General features: G+C 50.3%; 1 protein-coding gene across 1 annotated transcript in view; it reads left to right on the forward strand.

Moving 5' to 3' along the window:
* Window positions 1-16,070, forward strand: part of sptbn5 (spectrin, beta, non-erythrocytic 5) — an 81,168-nt gene that overhangs the window by 59,237 nt on the left and 5,861 nt on the right. Inside the window, exons 50-67 of the mRNA XM_032499798.1 lie at window positions 69-231; window positions 1,686-1,874; window positions 3,090-3,167; window positions 4,003-4,175; window positions 4,844-4,934; window positions 5,014-5,160; window positions 5,466-5,603; window positions 5,843-6,010; window positions 6,217-6,305; window positions 6,882-7,068; window positions 8,186-8,254; window positions 9,252-9,395; window positions 10,209-10,405; window positions 12,867-13,071; window positions 14,170-14,349; window positions 14,740-14,901; window positions 15,511-15,728; window positions 15,821-16,010. Of these exons, the coding sequence (XP_032355689.1) occupies window positions 69-231; window positions 1,686-1,874; window positions 3,090-3,167; window positions 4,003-4,175; window positions 4,844-4,934; window positions 5,014-5,160; window positions 5,466-5,603; window positions 5,843-6,010; window positions 6,217-6,305; window positions 6,882-7,068; window positions 8,186-8,254; window positions 9,252-9,395; window positions 10,209-10,405; window positions 12,867-13,071; window positions 14,170-14,349; window positions 14,740-14,901; window positions 15,511-15,728; window positions 15,821-16,010 (2,788 nt within the window). The remainder of the gene's footprint in view (window positions 1-68; window positions 232-1,685; window positions 1,875-3,089; window positions 3,168-4,002; window positions 4,176-4,843; window positions 4,935-5,013; window positions 5,161-5,465; window positions 5,604-5,842; window positions 6,011-6,216; window positions 6,306-6,881; window positions 7,069-8,185; window positions 8,255-9,251; window positions 9,396-10,208; window positions 10,406-12,866; window positions 13,072-14,169; window positions 14,350-14,739; window positions 14,902-15,510; window positions 15,729-15,820; window positions 16,011-16,070) is intronic.

The following is a 16,070-nucleotide window of genomic DNA, read 5'->3' on the forward strand; positions in this document are numbered from 1 at the left end:
ACAGCGGTGGGGGGGGTTGGTGTAACAGCGGTGGGGGGGTTGATGTAACAGCGGTGGTGTTGGTGCAGGAGGGGGACTCTGCAGGAGGCCCACCAGCTCCAGCTGTTCTGCGCCAACCAGCGCCTCCTGCTGGAGTGGAGCGGGAAGCAGAGCGCCGACATGGCGGAGAGAGGACTCCCCAAGACCCGGGCCGAGGCAGACCGGCTCCTCGGGGAGCATCAGGACTGGAAGGTGAGACTCTGAAGACCTGGACTCCATCACGGTTATAGTCGGGGGGGGGGGGGGGGGGGGGGGACATCCACACAGCCTCGCATCACGATATCTTCCATAGATCTCCACACTGGGCCCTGAGCTGTTCCTTTAAGGAGCTTCCTGGTCTTATAACACCATGAAATCTAAAAAATATCAATACCTGAGGAGTAGACCTCATCCGAGTCAGTGAGCCAATCACCAGCAGCGTGCTTAATTATGCTAATTAATAACGTCTGGGATTGGCTGTCTAACGAGAGACGTCTGACAGAGATGACAAAGTGGCAAACTCAAAAGCAGAACGTGACAAAGTGTCAAAAAAGTGACATTAAATTTGTAATAACATTGAAAAACCGTCGGAAAGAATTGTCAAAAACTTTAGTAAAAGTGACAAGAACGTCGGTTTAATCTTCAAAAACGTCGGAAAAACTTTATAAAAAGACGTCAAAGATCGCAGAAAAAATATCGAGTGACAAAAGTGTCGAAAAAGACGACAAAAACGTTGTTTTAACATTTTGACTCAGAAAAAGAAAAAATTGCACGGTCGACGATTCTCTCCGACCAATCAGCAGTCTGCAGTGATTAGTGACGATTCTCTCCGACCAATCAGCAGTCTGCAGCGATTAGTGACGATTCTCTCCGACCAATCAGCAGTCTGCAGCGATTAGAGCGATTCTCTCCGACCAATCAGCAGTCTGGGAGCGATTAGTGACGATTCTCTCCGACCAATCAGCAGTGCAGCGATAGTGAGTCAATTCTCTCCGACCAATCAGCAGTCTGGCGATGATTAGAGTCGATTCTCTCCGACCAATCAGCAGTCTGCAGTGATTAGAGACGATTCTCGCCGACCAATCAGCAGTCTGCAGAGATTAGTGACGATTCTCTCCGACCAATCAGCAGTCTCAGCAGATTAGTGACGATTCTCTCCACCAATCAGCAGTCGGCAGCGATTAGTGCGATTCTCTCCGACCAATCAGCAGTCTGCAGTGATAAGAGTCAATTCTCTCCGACCAATCAGCAGTCTGCAGTGATTAGAGACGATTCTCTCCGACCAATCAGCAGTCTGCAGAGATTAGTGACGATTCTCTCCGACCAATCAGCAGTCTGCAGTGATTAGAGACGATTCTCTCCGACCAATCAGCAGTCTGCAGAGATTAGAGACGATTCTCTCCGACCAATCAGCAGTCAGCAGTGATTAGAGTCAATTCTCTCCAACCAATCAGCAGTCTGCAGCGATTAGTGACGATTCTCTCCGACCAATCAGCAGTCGGCAGTGATAAGAGTCAATTCTCTCCGACCAATCAGCAGTCTGCAGTGATTAGAGACGACTCTCTCCGACCAATCAGCAGTCAGCAGAGATTAGATATGATTCCTGTTGTTTACCTTTAATTGAAGCGGATCTTAACCCGTTGGACCTGGTTTGATGTGGTTTCCAGACGGAGATCGACGCCCGCGCCGAGCGCATCGACTCGGTCCGGGACTTCGGCCTTGGTCTGATCCGATCGGGTCACGGGTCCAAGGCGGAGATCCAGAAGGCCCTGAACCAGCTGGAGGAGGCTAAATCCGGACTGGACCGGGCCTGGCAGGACCGCAGCAGGACCCTGGAGCAGGCCCGGACACTGCAGGTGAGGATGAGACATGGAGCGGGGGGGAAATCTAGATCTGCATCATGTGGTCTGCAGCCGGGGTCGGTCTAGCAACTCTCCAAGCTGGAAAAACCAAATTCTGGTCCAGGCCAATCACATCGTGTGTAGAGTCGGTGGGCGGGGCTTAACGTGATGCGGCAGAGTTGTGATGGTGCGGTGTGACCTCCCTGCTACTTGAACACAAAGAAGATGGCCGCCGCTGCTGGAGGGCAGTCTGCAGGCGACTCGGGATCATAGAAGATCAAACCTGGAGCTGTCTTTGGATTTATTTACTCACCTTAAAAAATAAATCCTAAAAAGCTTCAGCCAGTCCCTCCAGAAAAAGCGTTTTTTTTTCAAATTTGCTGCACTTTAGCTTCAGAAATTGCTGATGTCCGTGCAAAATAACGAGGGGTTTGCTTGATTGTTTGATGTCATAATCCCGCATTTTTGTTGCAAAAAAGCCACAAAATATCTTATCAGGAAGATGAAAATGTTGCGTTTACTTCAAACAAGAGCAGCCGTTTTCCCCTGTTGCCATGGGAACGTTGTGAAGTGACGTAACTACACGACAAGACAAACACAATTTCTCTTTTTCATCATTCCACTTTTTGCAAGTTCCCGCAATTTCATGGCAAAAAATTGCATAAATATCCCGCATAATCCATCGTGTTTTTTAACCCTTGTGTTGTCTTCCCATCATCTTTTGGTGCTTTTTTACGATGTTTTTGCTGTTTTTTCTACGCTTAAAAAAAAAATTCATAGCCAATCAAACTAAATTTTATAACATTATACAAAAACAATTAATTTCTCGGGGGGTTTTTCAGCGCTTTTTGTCTCTTTTTATGTAATTTATTCCGAGATTTTGGTCACTTTTAAAATGCCATAAAAGTCAATAAATCAACCAAAATTCAGGGAAAGTAATGATTCATTTTCCTTGAAGAACAATGGTACGGCATCCATGTTATTTTTTAGGCAATTTGGTTGAAAGAAAGCCAAGTTCCTGATGTTAAAAATAAAACATGAGGGTTAATAAAACGTGCTGCATGATGAAGGATTTTTTCAACAATCACAACAAAACTCTGGATTTTTCTAGAAGATCGTACGAGACAGCCCCAAATGGGGTGGAGCGACCTAGAGAGAGTGGAGAAAGCAAGCCACTATATCAAATAAACGTATTATTATTATATAAATGAGGGGTTCTCCATCCTGCAGGTGTTCCTGTCCTCTGTAGAGCAGTTTGAGAGCTGGCTCAGCAACAAGGAGGTCTTCCTCTCCAACCAGGACCTGGGGGTAAGGGCCACCTTACTCACCTCACTAATTTTAGCGTGTATAGAGCAGCATATCTCCACCAGACTCCATGTAATAATCACTACTTTTAGCGTGTATAGAGCAGCATATCTCCACCAGACTCCATGTAAATAATCACTACTTTTAGCGTGTATAGAGCAGCAATCTCCACCAGACTCCATGTAAATAATCACTACTTTTAGCGTGTATAGAGCAGCATATCTCCACCGACTCCATGTAAATAATCACCTAACTTTTAGCGTGTATAGAGCAGCTCTCCACCAGACTCCATGTAATAATCACTACCTTTAGTGTTATAGAGTGCATATCTCCACCAGACTCCATGTAAAACACTACTTTTAGCATGTATAGAGCAGCACATCTCCACCAGACTCCATGTAAATAATCACTACTTTTAGCATGTATAGAGCAGCGTATCTCCACCGGACTCCGTGGCTCCTGGCTCTATACACGCTAAAAGTAGTGATTATTTACATGGAGTCTGGTGGAGATATGCTACTCTATACACACTAAAGGTAGTGATTATTTACATGGAGTCTGGTGGAGATATGCTGCTCTATACACGCTAAAAGTAGTGATTGTTTACATGGAGTCTGGTGGGTTTGGTGATGGTGATTTCTGTTTCATGTTAAACTAAAAGGATCTTACTCTTTAACTAAAAGGTCTATCTCTGTAGGGATCCATCCCATAATGTCACACACTCATAGAATAGGGTTACATTGCAGCCCTGTTCTCAGTGTTCTTGCTTAATTCTGGACCAATTTCACATGTTTTCTTTTACATTGGTCACTGGAAAAATGCTGTTGTGTGAGCGCAGAGCTCAGTGACGGAGGTGGAGACTTTGCAGAGGAAGCAGGCCCAGTTCGCGGAGGCTCTTGAGGCTCAGGTGGAGCAACTGGACAAGGTGGAGAAACTGGGCCAGAACATGATCCAGCAGAAACACTACGACTCCCACAACATCCGAACCAAGAGCAGAGCACTCGCCGCCAGGTGAAGAAAGCACAACATTGTTATAAAGACCTTAGTGGTCCCCTAATACTGGATCTGAGGTCTCTTTATATAGACCTTAGTGGTCCCTAATACTGTATCTGAAGTCTCTTTATATAGACCTTAGTGGTCCCCTAATACTGGATCTGAGGTCTCTTTATATAGACCTTAGTGGTCCCTAATACTGTATCTGAAGTCTCTTTATATAGACCTTAGTGGTCCCCTAATACTGGATCTGAGGTCTCTTTTATATCGACCTTAGTGGTCCCTAATACTGTATCTGAAGTCTCTTTATATAGACCTTAGTGGTCCCTAATACTGTATCTGAAGTCTCTTTATATAGACCTTAGTGGTCCCTAATACTGTATCTGAAGTCTCTTTATATAGACCTTAGTGGTCCCTAATACTGGATCTGAAGCTTTGAGCTTTTGTTAGTGTGTGCCATTTCTGAGTCTGTGTGTGTGTGTGTGTGTGTGTGTTTTTGTGTGTGTGTGTGTCTGTTTTTGTGTGTGTGTGTCTGTTTGTGTGTGTGTGTGTGTGTGTGTGTGTTGTGCTTGTGTGGTGTGTGTGTGTGTGTGTGTCTGTTTATGTGTGTGTGTGTGTGTGTGGGTGTGTGTGTGCGTGTGTCTGTTTGTGTGTGTGTGTGTGTGTGTGTGTGTGTGTGTGTGTAGACTGACCCAGCTGCAGCAGCAGAGCAGATCTCGTCTCAAAGCTCTGGATCGATCCCTGAAGCTGCAGCAGTTCTTGTCCAGCAGCTACCAGGTACTAGACTCTACTGGACTCTCTCCCCCCCTGCTTCCCCCCTCCCCCCCCCATACTACTAATGTTCCTGCCTGTCCAGGTGTGTGTGTGGCTGAGCGAGCGTAACGCCGTGGCGCTGGATGAGAGCTGGAGGGAACCAACCAACCTCCAGGCCAAACTGCTCAAACATCAGAGCTTCGAAGCCGAGATCCTCGCCAACCGCTACAGAGTGGACACACTCATCCAGGTGTGTGTGTGTGGTGTGTGTGTGTGTGTGTGTGTGTGTGTGTGTGTGCGTGTGCGTGTGCGTGTGTGTATATTTTTCCATGAAGAAAAATAACTATTTTCTAAACACTTTTGTGCACCTGATAAAAGGACTTTGTGTGTTTGTGTGTGTGTGTGTGTGTCTGTGTGTGTGTGTCTGTGTGTGTGTGTCTGTGTGTGTGTCTGTGTGTGTGTCTGTGTGTGTGTGTGTGTGTGTGTGTCTGTGTGTGTGTGTGTGTGTGTGTGTGTGTGTGTGTGTGTGTGTGTGTGTGTGTGTGTGTGTTGTAGGAAGCAGAGAAGCTGCTGTCTGAGTCTGGATCAGCTGAAGTGAAGGTTGGACCTCGACTCCGGGAGCTGGAGGACAGCTGGGACACTCTGATCCACAACTGTAAAAAGAAGAGAACCAGACTGCAGGAGGCCTACCAGGTACACACACACACACACACACACACACACACACACACACACACACACACACACACACACAGAAGTCTAGATCTGAAAACCTGGAAACAACATAGTCTGAACGTAGCCTTCATGAACTGTGGGAGAAGCAAGTAAATCAGTGTAGTGGTTCTAAAACTGTGTGTGTGTGTGTGTGTGTGTGTGTGTGTGTGTGTGTGTGTGTGTGTGTGTGTGTGTGTGTGTGTCTGTCTGTTGTCCAGGCGCTGCAGTTCCAGCGTTCGTTGGACGACGTGGAGCAGTGCGTGTCCTCCGTGGAGACCGAGCTGACCAATCAGGACTGCGGGAGCGACCTGCCCTCCGTCCTCAGGCTCCTGAAGGCTCTCCAGGGCCTGGAGGAGGAGGTGGACGGGCACCGGGACCGGATCCAGGTCTGCTCCATCCACATACTCTTTATTACTAACAATGTCTAAGGTCTATTTAAAAAGAGACTTCATATACAGTATTTGGGGACCATCTCTTGGGACCTTTAAAAACATGTTAAATTATTTACCAGCCAAACTAAGAAAAGAGTGTGACTTATACTCCAGTAATCACGGTAATTCTCTCTATATCTGTCTATTATTTCCTTCTAAAGGGTCTGGTGCAAACAGCGAAGAGCTTCCAGTCTCAGGGGAACTTCCTGGCGGAGGAGATCCAGACCCGTGTGGCCCAGACCATCAACAGGTCTGATAACTGCTATGTAAAACCAAGTCCTCAGATCCTTTACTGCAGTAAAAGCATAACACACCGTGAAAATACTCCACTGCAAGTTAAAGTCCTGCATTCAAAGCCCGACTGAAGTCTGTGTGTGTGTGTGTGTGTGTGTGTGTGTGTGTGTGTACTCTTAATTCACCCATTTACATGTGGAGATATGCTGCTCTATACACGCTAAAAGTAGTGATTATTTACATGGAGTCTGGTGGAGATATGCTGCTCTATACACGCTAAAAGTAGTGATTATTTAGATGGAGTCTGGTGGAGATATGCTGCTCTATACACACTAAAAGTAGTGATTATTTAGATGGAGTCTGGTGGAGATATGCTGCTCTATACACGCTAAAAGTAGTGATTATTTACATGGAGTCTGGTGGAGATATGCTGCTCTATACACGCTAAAAGTAGTGATTATTTACATGGAGTCTGGTGGGGAGGGTGATGTTGGGGCTGTTTCATGTTAAACTAAAAGGATTTTACTCTCCAACCAGTGACATTTTCATGCCATGGGACCTTTAACACCTGTGATGTTCTCCGCTCTGTCAGGTACAACAGCCTGTCGGACCCCCTGCAGACTCGGAGGGAGACCCTGGAGGCCTGGCAAGTTCTGTTCCAGTTCTACAGAGACTCAGAGGAGGAGGCGGCCTGGCTCAGCGACAGACTGCCCTCCGTCAAGGCTAAAGACTTGGGGAGCTCGCTGAGCAGCACCCAGCAGCTGCTCCACAAACACCAGGTACACAATACTGCGCTGAAAACATTATTATTTGTGTGCAGAAGCACGGGAGGGATGGGGAGGGATGAGGAGCAACGAGGGGTGAGCTAGTCTCAGTAATGTTTGAGAAAACTTTGAACGTCAACAAGAAGTAACGTCACCCAACATCCCCTTTAAAGAGTAAGATTCTTAGAGTTTAACATGAAGCAGCCCCGAAATCACCATCACCAAACCCACCAGACCTTAACCTTAACCTTAATTCTCTCCGTGCCAGGAGGCACACAAGGCTCGGACATCACTCCTCCACTGGGTTCGGTGTGCAGCTGCACGTCGTGCTGTGCTCCACGTGTTCCCGCCTCCACCGTTACGTTCCAGTTCTTGCAATATGATGTCCGTTTTTTCTGTAACAGGCTTGTTTTCCGGGAGTAGGTTGTTAGCCTTCTGCCCAACCCCCAAGCTTGGAGGGCCAGTGGTTTTCTGTCAGGGTGTCCTTCCCTTAGACTGCGTTGGTCCACAACACCATACGGTGTAACCCCCCATCCGCCACCCGGGGGGACGCGCCTCATACGCCGTGCAGTCCCAGCGCTCCATGTAAATAATCATTACTTTTAGCGTGTATAGAGCAGCATATCTCCACCAGACTCCATGTACAGATAAACCAAGACGGCTTTTGGAAGTTTAAGTTAGTTTCTGTCCGCTCTGAATGAAGTGTGTTTTACGACGATAAAAGTAGTGATTATTTACATGGAGTCTGGTGGAGATATGCTACTCTATACACGCTAAAAGTAGTGATTATTTACATGGAGTCTGGTGGAGATATGCTGCTCTATACACGCTAAAAGTAGTGATTATTTACATGGAGTCTGGTGGGTTTGGTGATGGTGATTTCTGTTTCACGTTAAACTAAAAGGATCTTACTCTTTAACTAAAAGGTCTATCTCTGCAGGGATACATCCCATAATGTTGTCAGACACGAAGTATAATTGAAGGGGCGAAATTGCACATTAATGTTACATAGCAGCTTGTTTCATGCTTCATACTGGACCAATTGTAAAAACAGCTAAAAAAAAGTTGCCCTTTAATTAAATGGTTGAATCTTTCCCCAAATGTCCAATTAAAAGTGTGGTTTGTTTTTCAGGCTATGATGCAAGAGATCTCAGGCCGCGCCCCATTGGTCCAGGCAGTTCAGGAGGCGGGGCATAGCCTGGTGAGGAACCCCCCCCCCCCCCCCCTTAATAAAGCTCTTTGTGCTGTTAAATTTCTGTTTTTTATAGTAAAGATGTAAATAACCACGTGGATAAGACGTTTACAGTCTCTTTATGACTTTTTCCTACATGCTTTATATTCGTATTTTTACTTTTTTTGTATTTCTATCCATTTTGTATCACATGTTTGTCTGTTTGCTGTCTTGATTGTTGTACTTTTGTTTTTTGTAGAGCTATGATGACGTTTTAGTGTATTTTTTCTGGTATTTCTTTTCCTTTTTTGCTTTGCATAATGGGAGGACGCTGAATACTTTTCTCTTTTTATTTCTTTTTTTTTAACCCTCCCGTTGTCCTCGGGGTCAAATTGGACTTTTCATTTTCAAAAAGTTTCCAAATCAGAAATTTGGGTGTCCTTCAACCGAATTGTAAAACTAATAACGTGGATGGTTCCATACACGACGCTCCTCACAAGTTAAACAACTGATCAGTTCTTTCATGGCGTTTGGAGATAAAAAACAATTGGTAAAAGAACTTTTAAAAAAAAAGAGAAAAAAGTATCAACAAAAATGTGAAAAGATGTAAAAGTACGGGATAAATGTCAAAGGTTTTCAAAAAAAGTGACGTGTAAAAAGCTTTAAACATTTGGAAAAAAAACTACGAAAATTTGGGCAAAATGTGAACAAAAAAAAAGAAACAAAAAATTTAAGAAAAAATTCAAAAAAGTGACAAATGTAAAAAAATAAAATAATAATAATTAGAAATTTGGGGAAAAACCCACGAAAATTTCAAAAGGCTAAGAAAACGTTGACAAAATCATCAGGAGAAAGACACAAAAGGGGCGAAAAAGACGACCACAACCTTCATAAAAGGCTTTTATTTTGAAATTTCCGTGTCGACGGGAAGACAACCCGAGGGTGAAGTTCTGTTTTATATAATATAATAAATAAATAAATAATAACATGTAGTTCCTCTTCCTGTGAACGCGTCGTCGTGTCGCAGGTCAGAGGTCGACACTTTGCGTCCCGGGACGTCCGGGAGCGCCTGGAGGAGCTGGAGCGTCTCCGGGAGGAGCTGCAGACGGAGGCCCGGAGGAAGGAGAAGCTCCTGCAGGAGGCGCTCAGCATCCACGCCTTCCTCACCCAGGTACCAGGACTACACACTGATGCATTCTGGGAAAGGAGGGTTGTTCCCATTCCTTTAGTGTCCGTTTGTGTGTGTCTTTACGTGTGTGTGTGTGTGCGTGTGTCTCCCTCTGTGTGTGTTTGTGTGTGTGTGTGTGTGTGTGTGTGTCTCCGTGTCTCCCCCTGTGTGTGTGTGTGTGTGTTGTGCGTGTGTCTTCCTCTGTGTGTGTGTGGTGTGTGTCTCGTGTCTCCCATCTTGTGTGTGGTGCGTGTGTCTTCCTCTGTCTCCTGTGTGTGTGTGGTGTGTGTGGGTGTCTCCTCTGTGTGTGTTTGTGTGTTGTGTTGTGTGTGGTGTGTGTGTGTGTGGTGTGTGTCTCCCTGTGTGTGTGTGTGGGTGAGTGTGTGTGTCTCCCTGTTGTGGGTGTGTGTGTGTGTCGTGTGTGTGTGTGGTGCGTGTGTGTCTCCCTGTGGTGGTGTGTGGTGCGTGTGTGTGTCTCCCTGTTGTGCGTGTGTGCGTGTGCTGCGTGTGTGTGTCTCCTGTTTGTGCGTGTGTGCGTGTGTGCGTGTGTGTGTGTGTCTCCCTGTGTGTGTGTGTGTGAGTGGTGGTGTGTGTGTGTCTCCTGGTGTGTGTGTGTGGCGTGGGCGTGTGTGTCTCCTGTTTGTGAGTGTGTGCGTGTGTGTGTGTGTGCGTGCGTGTGTGTGTCTCCCTGTGTGTGTGTGTGTGCGGCGTGGTGTGGTTCCCTGTTTGTGCGTGTGGCGTGGTGCGTGTGTGTGTCTCCTGTTTGTGCGTGTGTGCGTGTGTGCGTGTGTGTGTGTGTGGTGTGTGTTTGTGTAGCTGTCGGAGCTGCAGCTGTGGTGCGAGGACCACCGTGCCGGTCTGGAGTCTCAGGACTGTGGGCGGAGCGAGGAGGCGACGGAGGCTCTGCTGCGGCGGCTGGATGGCGTCGTCGTGGAGATGGACAACCAGAGGAGGACGGTGGACAGGCTGCAGGAGAGGGGAGACTCGCTCCAGGACCTCGGACACCCACACAGGTGACCTGACACCCACAGGGTGACCTGACACCCACACAGGTGACCTGACACCCACACAGGTGACCTGACACCCACAGGGGGACCTGGCACCCACAGGGGGACCTGACACCACAGGGGACCTGGACACCCCACAAGGTGACCTGGGACCCACAGGGTGACCTGACACCCACACAAGTGACATGACACCCACACAGGTGACCTGACACTCCCACACAAGTGCCATGACACCCACACAGGTGACCTGACACCCACAGGGTGACCTGACACCCACACAGGTGACCTGACACCCACACAGGTGACCTGACACCCACAGGGGGACCTGGCACCCACAGGGGGACCTGCACCCACAGGGGGACCTGACACCCACACAGGTGACCTGGGACCCACAGGGTGACCTGACACCCACACAAGTGACCTGACACCCACACAGGTGACCTGACACTCCCACACAAGTGCCATGACACCCACACAGGTGACCTGACACCCACACATGTGACCTGACACCCACACAAGTGACCTGACTCCCCACAGGTGACCAACCACCCACAGGGTGACCTCACAACCACAGAGGTGACCAGACACCTACACAGGTGACCAAACACCCACAGGGTGACCTGACTCCCACACAGGGTGACCTGACACCCACAGGGTACACCTCACACCCACAGGGTGACCAGACTCCCACAGGGTGACCAGACACCCACACAGGGTGACCTGACTCCCACAAAGGTGACCAGACACCCACAGGGTGACCAAACACCCACACAGGGTGACCAGACATCCACACAGGTTGACCTGACACCCACAGGGTGACCTCATACCCACAGGGGGACCTCATACCCCCAGGGTGACCAGACACCCAAAGGGTGACCTAACTCCTCACACAGGTGACCAGACACCCACACAGGGTGACCTGACTCCCACAAAGGTGACCTGACACCCACAGGGTGACCAGACACCCACAGGGTGACCAGACACCCACACAGGGTAACCTGACACCCACAGGGTGACCAGACACCCACACAGGGTAACCTGACACCCACAGGGTGACCAGACACCCACAGGGTGACCAGACACCCACACAGGTAGCCTGACACCCACACATGTGACCTCACACCCACAGGTTGACCAGACACCCACAGGTGACCTAACTCCTCACACAGGTGACCTGACACCCACACAGGGTGACCTGACACCCACACAGGTGACCTGACACCCACAGGGTGACCAGACACCCACAGGGGACCTGGCACCCACAGGGTGACCTGACACCCACAGGGTGGCCTGACACCCACAGGGTGACCTGACACCCACACAGGTGACCTGACACCCACAGGGTGACCTGACACCCACAAGGGTGACCTGGCACCCACACAGGTGACCTGACACCCACAGGGTGACCTGACACCCACAGGTGACCTGACACCCACACAGGTGACCTGACACCCACACAGGTGACCTGACACCCACAGGGTGACCAGACACCCACAGGGGGACCTGACACCCACAGGGTGACCTGACACCCACAGGGGGACCTGACACCCACACAGGTGACCTGGGACCCACAGGGTGACCTGACACCCACACAAGTGACCTGACACCCACACAGGTGACCTGACACTCCCACACAAGTGCCATGACACCCACACAGGTGACCTGACACCCACACATGTGACCTGACACCCACACAAGTGACCTGACTCCCCACAGGTGACCAACCACCCACAGGGTGACCTCACAACCACAGAGGTGACCAGACACCTACACAGGTGACCAAACACCCACAGGGTGACCTGACTCCCACACAGGGTGACCTGACACCCACAGGGTACACCTCACACCCACAGGGTGACCTGACTCCCACAAAGGTGACCAGACACCCACACAGGGTGACCAGACATCCACACAGGTTGACCTGACACCCACAGGGTGACCTCATACCCACAGGGGGACCTCATACCCCCAGGGTGACCAGACACCCAAAGGGTGACCTAACTCCTCACACAGGTGACCAGACACCCACAGGGTGACCAGACACCCACAGGGTGACCTAACTCCTCACACAGGTGACCTGACTCCCACAAAGGTGACCTGACACCCACAGGGTGACCAGACACCCACACAGGGTGACCAGACACCCACAGGGTGACCAGACACCCACACAGATAACCTGACACCCACACATGTGACCTCACACCCACAGGTTGACCAGACACCCACAGGTGACCTAACTCCTAACACAGGTGACCTGACACCCACACAGGGTGACCAGACACCCACACAGGTGACCAGACACCCACACAGGTGACCAGACACCCACACATGTGACCTCACACCCACACAGGTAACCTGACACCCCCAGGGTGACCAGACACCCACAGGTGACCTAACTCCTCACACAGGTGACCTGACACCCACACAGGTGACCAGGTTGTGTTTTTATTCTGTGTCTGTGTCTCAGCCACCTGGTCAGCGAGTCTCTCCCAGGAGTCCTCGGACGCTTCGAGACTCTCCTGCGACTGTCCGCCGCTCGCCGCGCTGCTCTGGAAGACCAGCTCCGCCTCTACGTGTTTGAGAGAGAAGCCAAAGAACTACAAACATGGCTGACGTCCAAGAAGGCTGTGGCAGAGTCGAAAGACTGCGGACAAGATCTGGAGGACGTCGAGGTGAGTCGCACAAACGTGTCCAAACCGGCCCGTCTCAGCTGGTCGAGTCTCCAGAGGCTGGTTTTTGGACGTAACAAACGTCTCCTGTCCAACAACCAATAGGGACTTACCTGGTTGATTCTCCAGAGGTTGGTTTTAGGACGTAAGAGACGTCTCCTGTTCAACAGCCAATAGAGAAGTCAGCTGGTGGAGTCTCCAGAGGCTGGTTTTAGGACATAAGAGACATCTCCTGTCCAACAGCCGATAGGAAGTCAGTTGGTGGAGTCTCCAGAGGCTGGTTTTAGGACGTAAGAGACGTCTCCTGTCCAACAGCCAATAGGGACTCGGTTGGTGGAGTCTCCAGAGGCTGGTTTAAGGACATAAAAGACGTCTCCTGTCCAACAGCCAATAGGAAGTCAGTTGGTGGAGTCTCCGGAGGCTGGTTTTAGGACATAAGAGACGTCTCCTGTCCAACAGCCAATAGGAAGTCAGCTGGTGTAGTCTCCGGAGGCTGGTCTTAGGACGTAAGAGACGTCTCCTGTCCAACAGCCAATAGGAAGTCAGCTGGTGGAGTCTCCGGAGGCTGGTCTTAGGACGTAAGAGACGTCTCCTGTCCAACAGCCAATAGGAAGTCAGTTGGTGGAGTCTCCGGAGGCTGGTTTTAGGACGTAAGAGACGTCTCCTGTCCAACAGCCAATAGGAAGTCAGTTGGTGGAGTCTCCAGAGGCTGGTTTTAGGACGTAGGAGACAGAGTAATGACGCACATTAGAGAGGAAAAAGCTACACAAGTACACACAAATACTGCAGTATTTCATACAGAGATGCTGCGGATACAGGATGTCTTCATGACTCAATTATACACAAAACTTGAAGACTACATTTCTGTTATTGACAACAAATTCTATGAAAAGACAATGTCCTGGTCCGTCCCTTTATACCGTCTGACTTCCTGTCTCTGTGTCTCAGCTCCGAGCCCATTGGCTCCTACGGGAGACCTAGATCTTAATTGGATAATAGATGTAGAAGTGTCTCAGAAACTGTCTTTCCAACTGTAAAGCCGCCCGGATGTCCCTCCTTATTCCTTATGTCTTGTCTTGGTCCTCACGCCTCCACCTGCAGGTCCTTCAGAAGAAGCTGGAGGTCCTGGTGTCGGAGGTCTCCGGTCTGGGTCTCAGCCGGCTGACCTCGGTGCAGCAGCTGGGCCGGGGGCTGCAGGGGGACGGCCCGGCCCGGGGGAGGGGGGACGCCCTCGGCCGGCTGTGGGACGAACTCAACAGTAGCATCCGGACCAGAGAACAGGTACGGGGGCAGACCTGGTAGCTGGGTCCTTGGGGAAGGGGGGGGGGGCAGGACAACGGGATCCGTGGATTTGATGCAGGGCTGTGCAGCTGGGACTGTCCCATAGATGTCCCATTTGTGGGACATCGTACCCCCCCCCCCCCCCCCCCCCCGATTATGTGTTGAGTTATGAGATCACATGATCCATTTTTCTGGAGGGAGGGGTTAACCCCCCAAAGGAGACTTTATATTTCTGAGGGACGCAGCAATGGAGAAATGAAACGCCTCACGTGGGATGGTGACAACAACTCACACCGGGACAGGATCCACGGTCTCTGGGGGGGGAAGGGGGGCAACAACGACACACAGGCTAACCCCCCCCCAATGTAACCGTGTGTCTGCTCCCTCCAGGACCTGCAGGCAGCGAGGGAGGTTCACCAGTTTGATCACGATGTGGACGAGCTGAAGGGCTGGATGGCGGAGAAGGAGGCGGTGCTGGACTCGGAGGACCAGGACCTGGACCAAGACCTGCACTCCATCCAAACACTGCTGAGGCAGCACGAGGCGCTGGAGGTGGGGAGGTCCTCCAAATATACAACTAAGTACCCAAAGTAAAAGTCTTTCCATGTAGAGCAGGTCTAGACCGGACTCTGGGGTGTTATTTATCTCCCAGGTCTTTCCATAAAGAGCAGGTCTAGACCGGACTCTGGGGTGTTATTTATCTCCCAGGTATTTCCATAAGGAGCAGGTCTAGACCAGGACTCTGGGGTGTTATTTATCTCCCAGGTCTTTCCATAAAGAGCAGGTCTAGACCAGGACTCTGGGATGTTATTTATCTCCCAGGTCTTTTCATAAAGAGCAGGTCTAGACCAGGACTCTGGGATGTTATTTATCTCCCAGGTCTTTCATAAAGAGCAGGTCTAGACCGGACTCTGGGATGTTATTTATCTCCCAGGTCTTTCCATAAAGAGCAGGTCTAGACCAGGACTCTGGGATGCTATTTATCTCCCAGGTCTTTCCTTAAGAGCAGGTCTAGACCGGACTCTGGGATGTTATTTATCTCCCAGGTCTTTCCATAAAGAGCAGGTCTAGACCGGACTCTGGGATGTTATTTATGTCCCAGGTGTTTCATAAAGAGCAGGTCTAGACCGGACTCTGGGATGTTATTTATCTCCCCATCAGAGGGACCTGGTCCTGATCTCTGAGGAGGTGACCCGGATCCGAGAGGAAGGCCGCGCTCTGATTGGACGGCAGCCTGGGGCCCGGGCCTCAGTGGTCCTGAGGCTGGAGGAGCTGCAGGTCTGCAGGGCCAGCATCCAGGATCAGGCGTCCCAGCGCCGAGCCAGACTGGGCCGGGCCGAGGAGGTCCAGAGGTTCCTGTCCCGCTGGACCGAGCTCATGTAGGTCCCCCTCAACGTTATTGATCCCGTGGGTGGGGGTGAATGTGTGAGTGACCCGGGGCCACCCGTGGGTGCTGTTTTTTGTGTCCTAGGGCCTGGCTGCGGGAGGTGCTGTCCCTGGTGCGGAGGGGGGAGCTGAGGGTGGAGGGAGCCGACGTGGAACAGCTCCTGAAAAGACACGATGAGTACGGCGTCCAGGTCCAGCGCCAACTCAGCAGGTCCCGGGCTCTGAAGGAGGAGGGGGGGCGGCTGGTCGAGGGGGGGGACTTCCTGTCCTCAGAGGTAAGACGGACACATTCTCACATTCTCTGTTGCCCTCATGTTGTCCTCATGTTGTCTTCA

This window comes from Etheostoma spectabile, chromosome 20 (genome assembly GCF_008692095.1).
Source record: "Etheostoma spectabile isolate EspeVRDwgs_2016 chromosome 20, UIUC_Espe_1.0, whole genome shotgun sequence".
Taxonomy (NCBI): domain Eukaryota; kingdom Metazoa; phylum Chordata; class Actinopteri; order Perciformes; family Percidae; genus Etheostoma; species Etheostoma spectabile.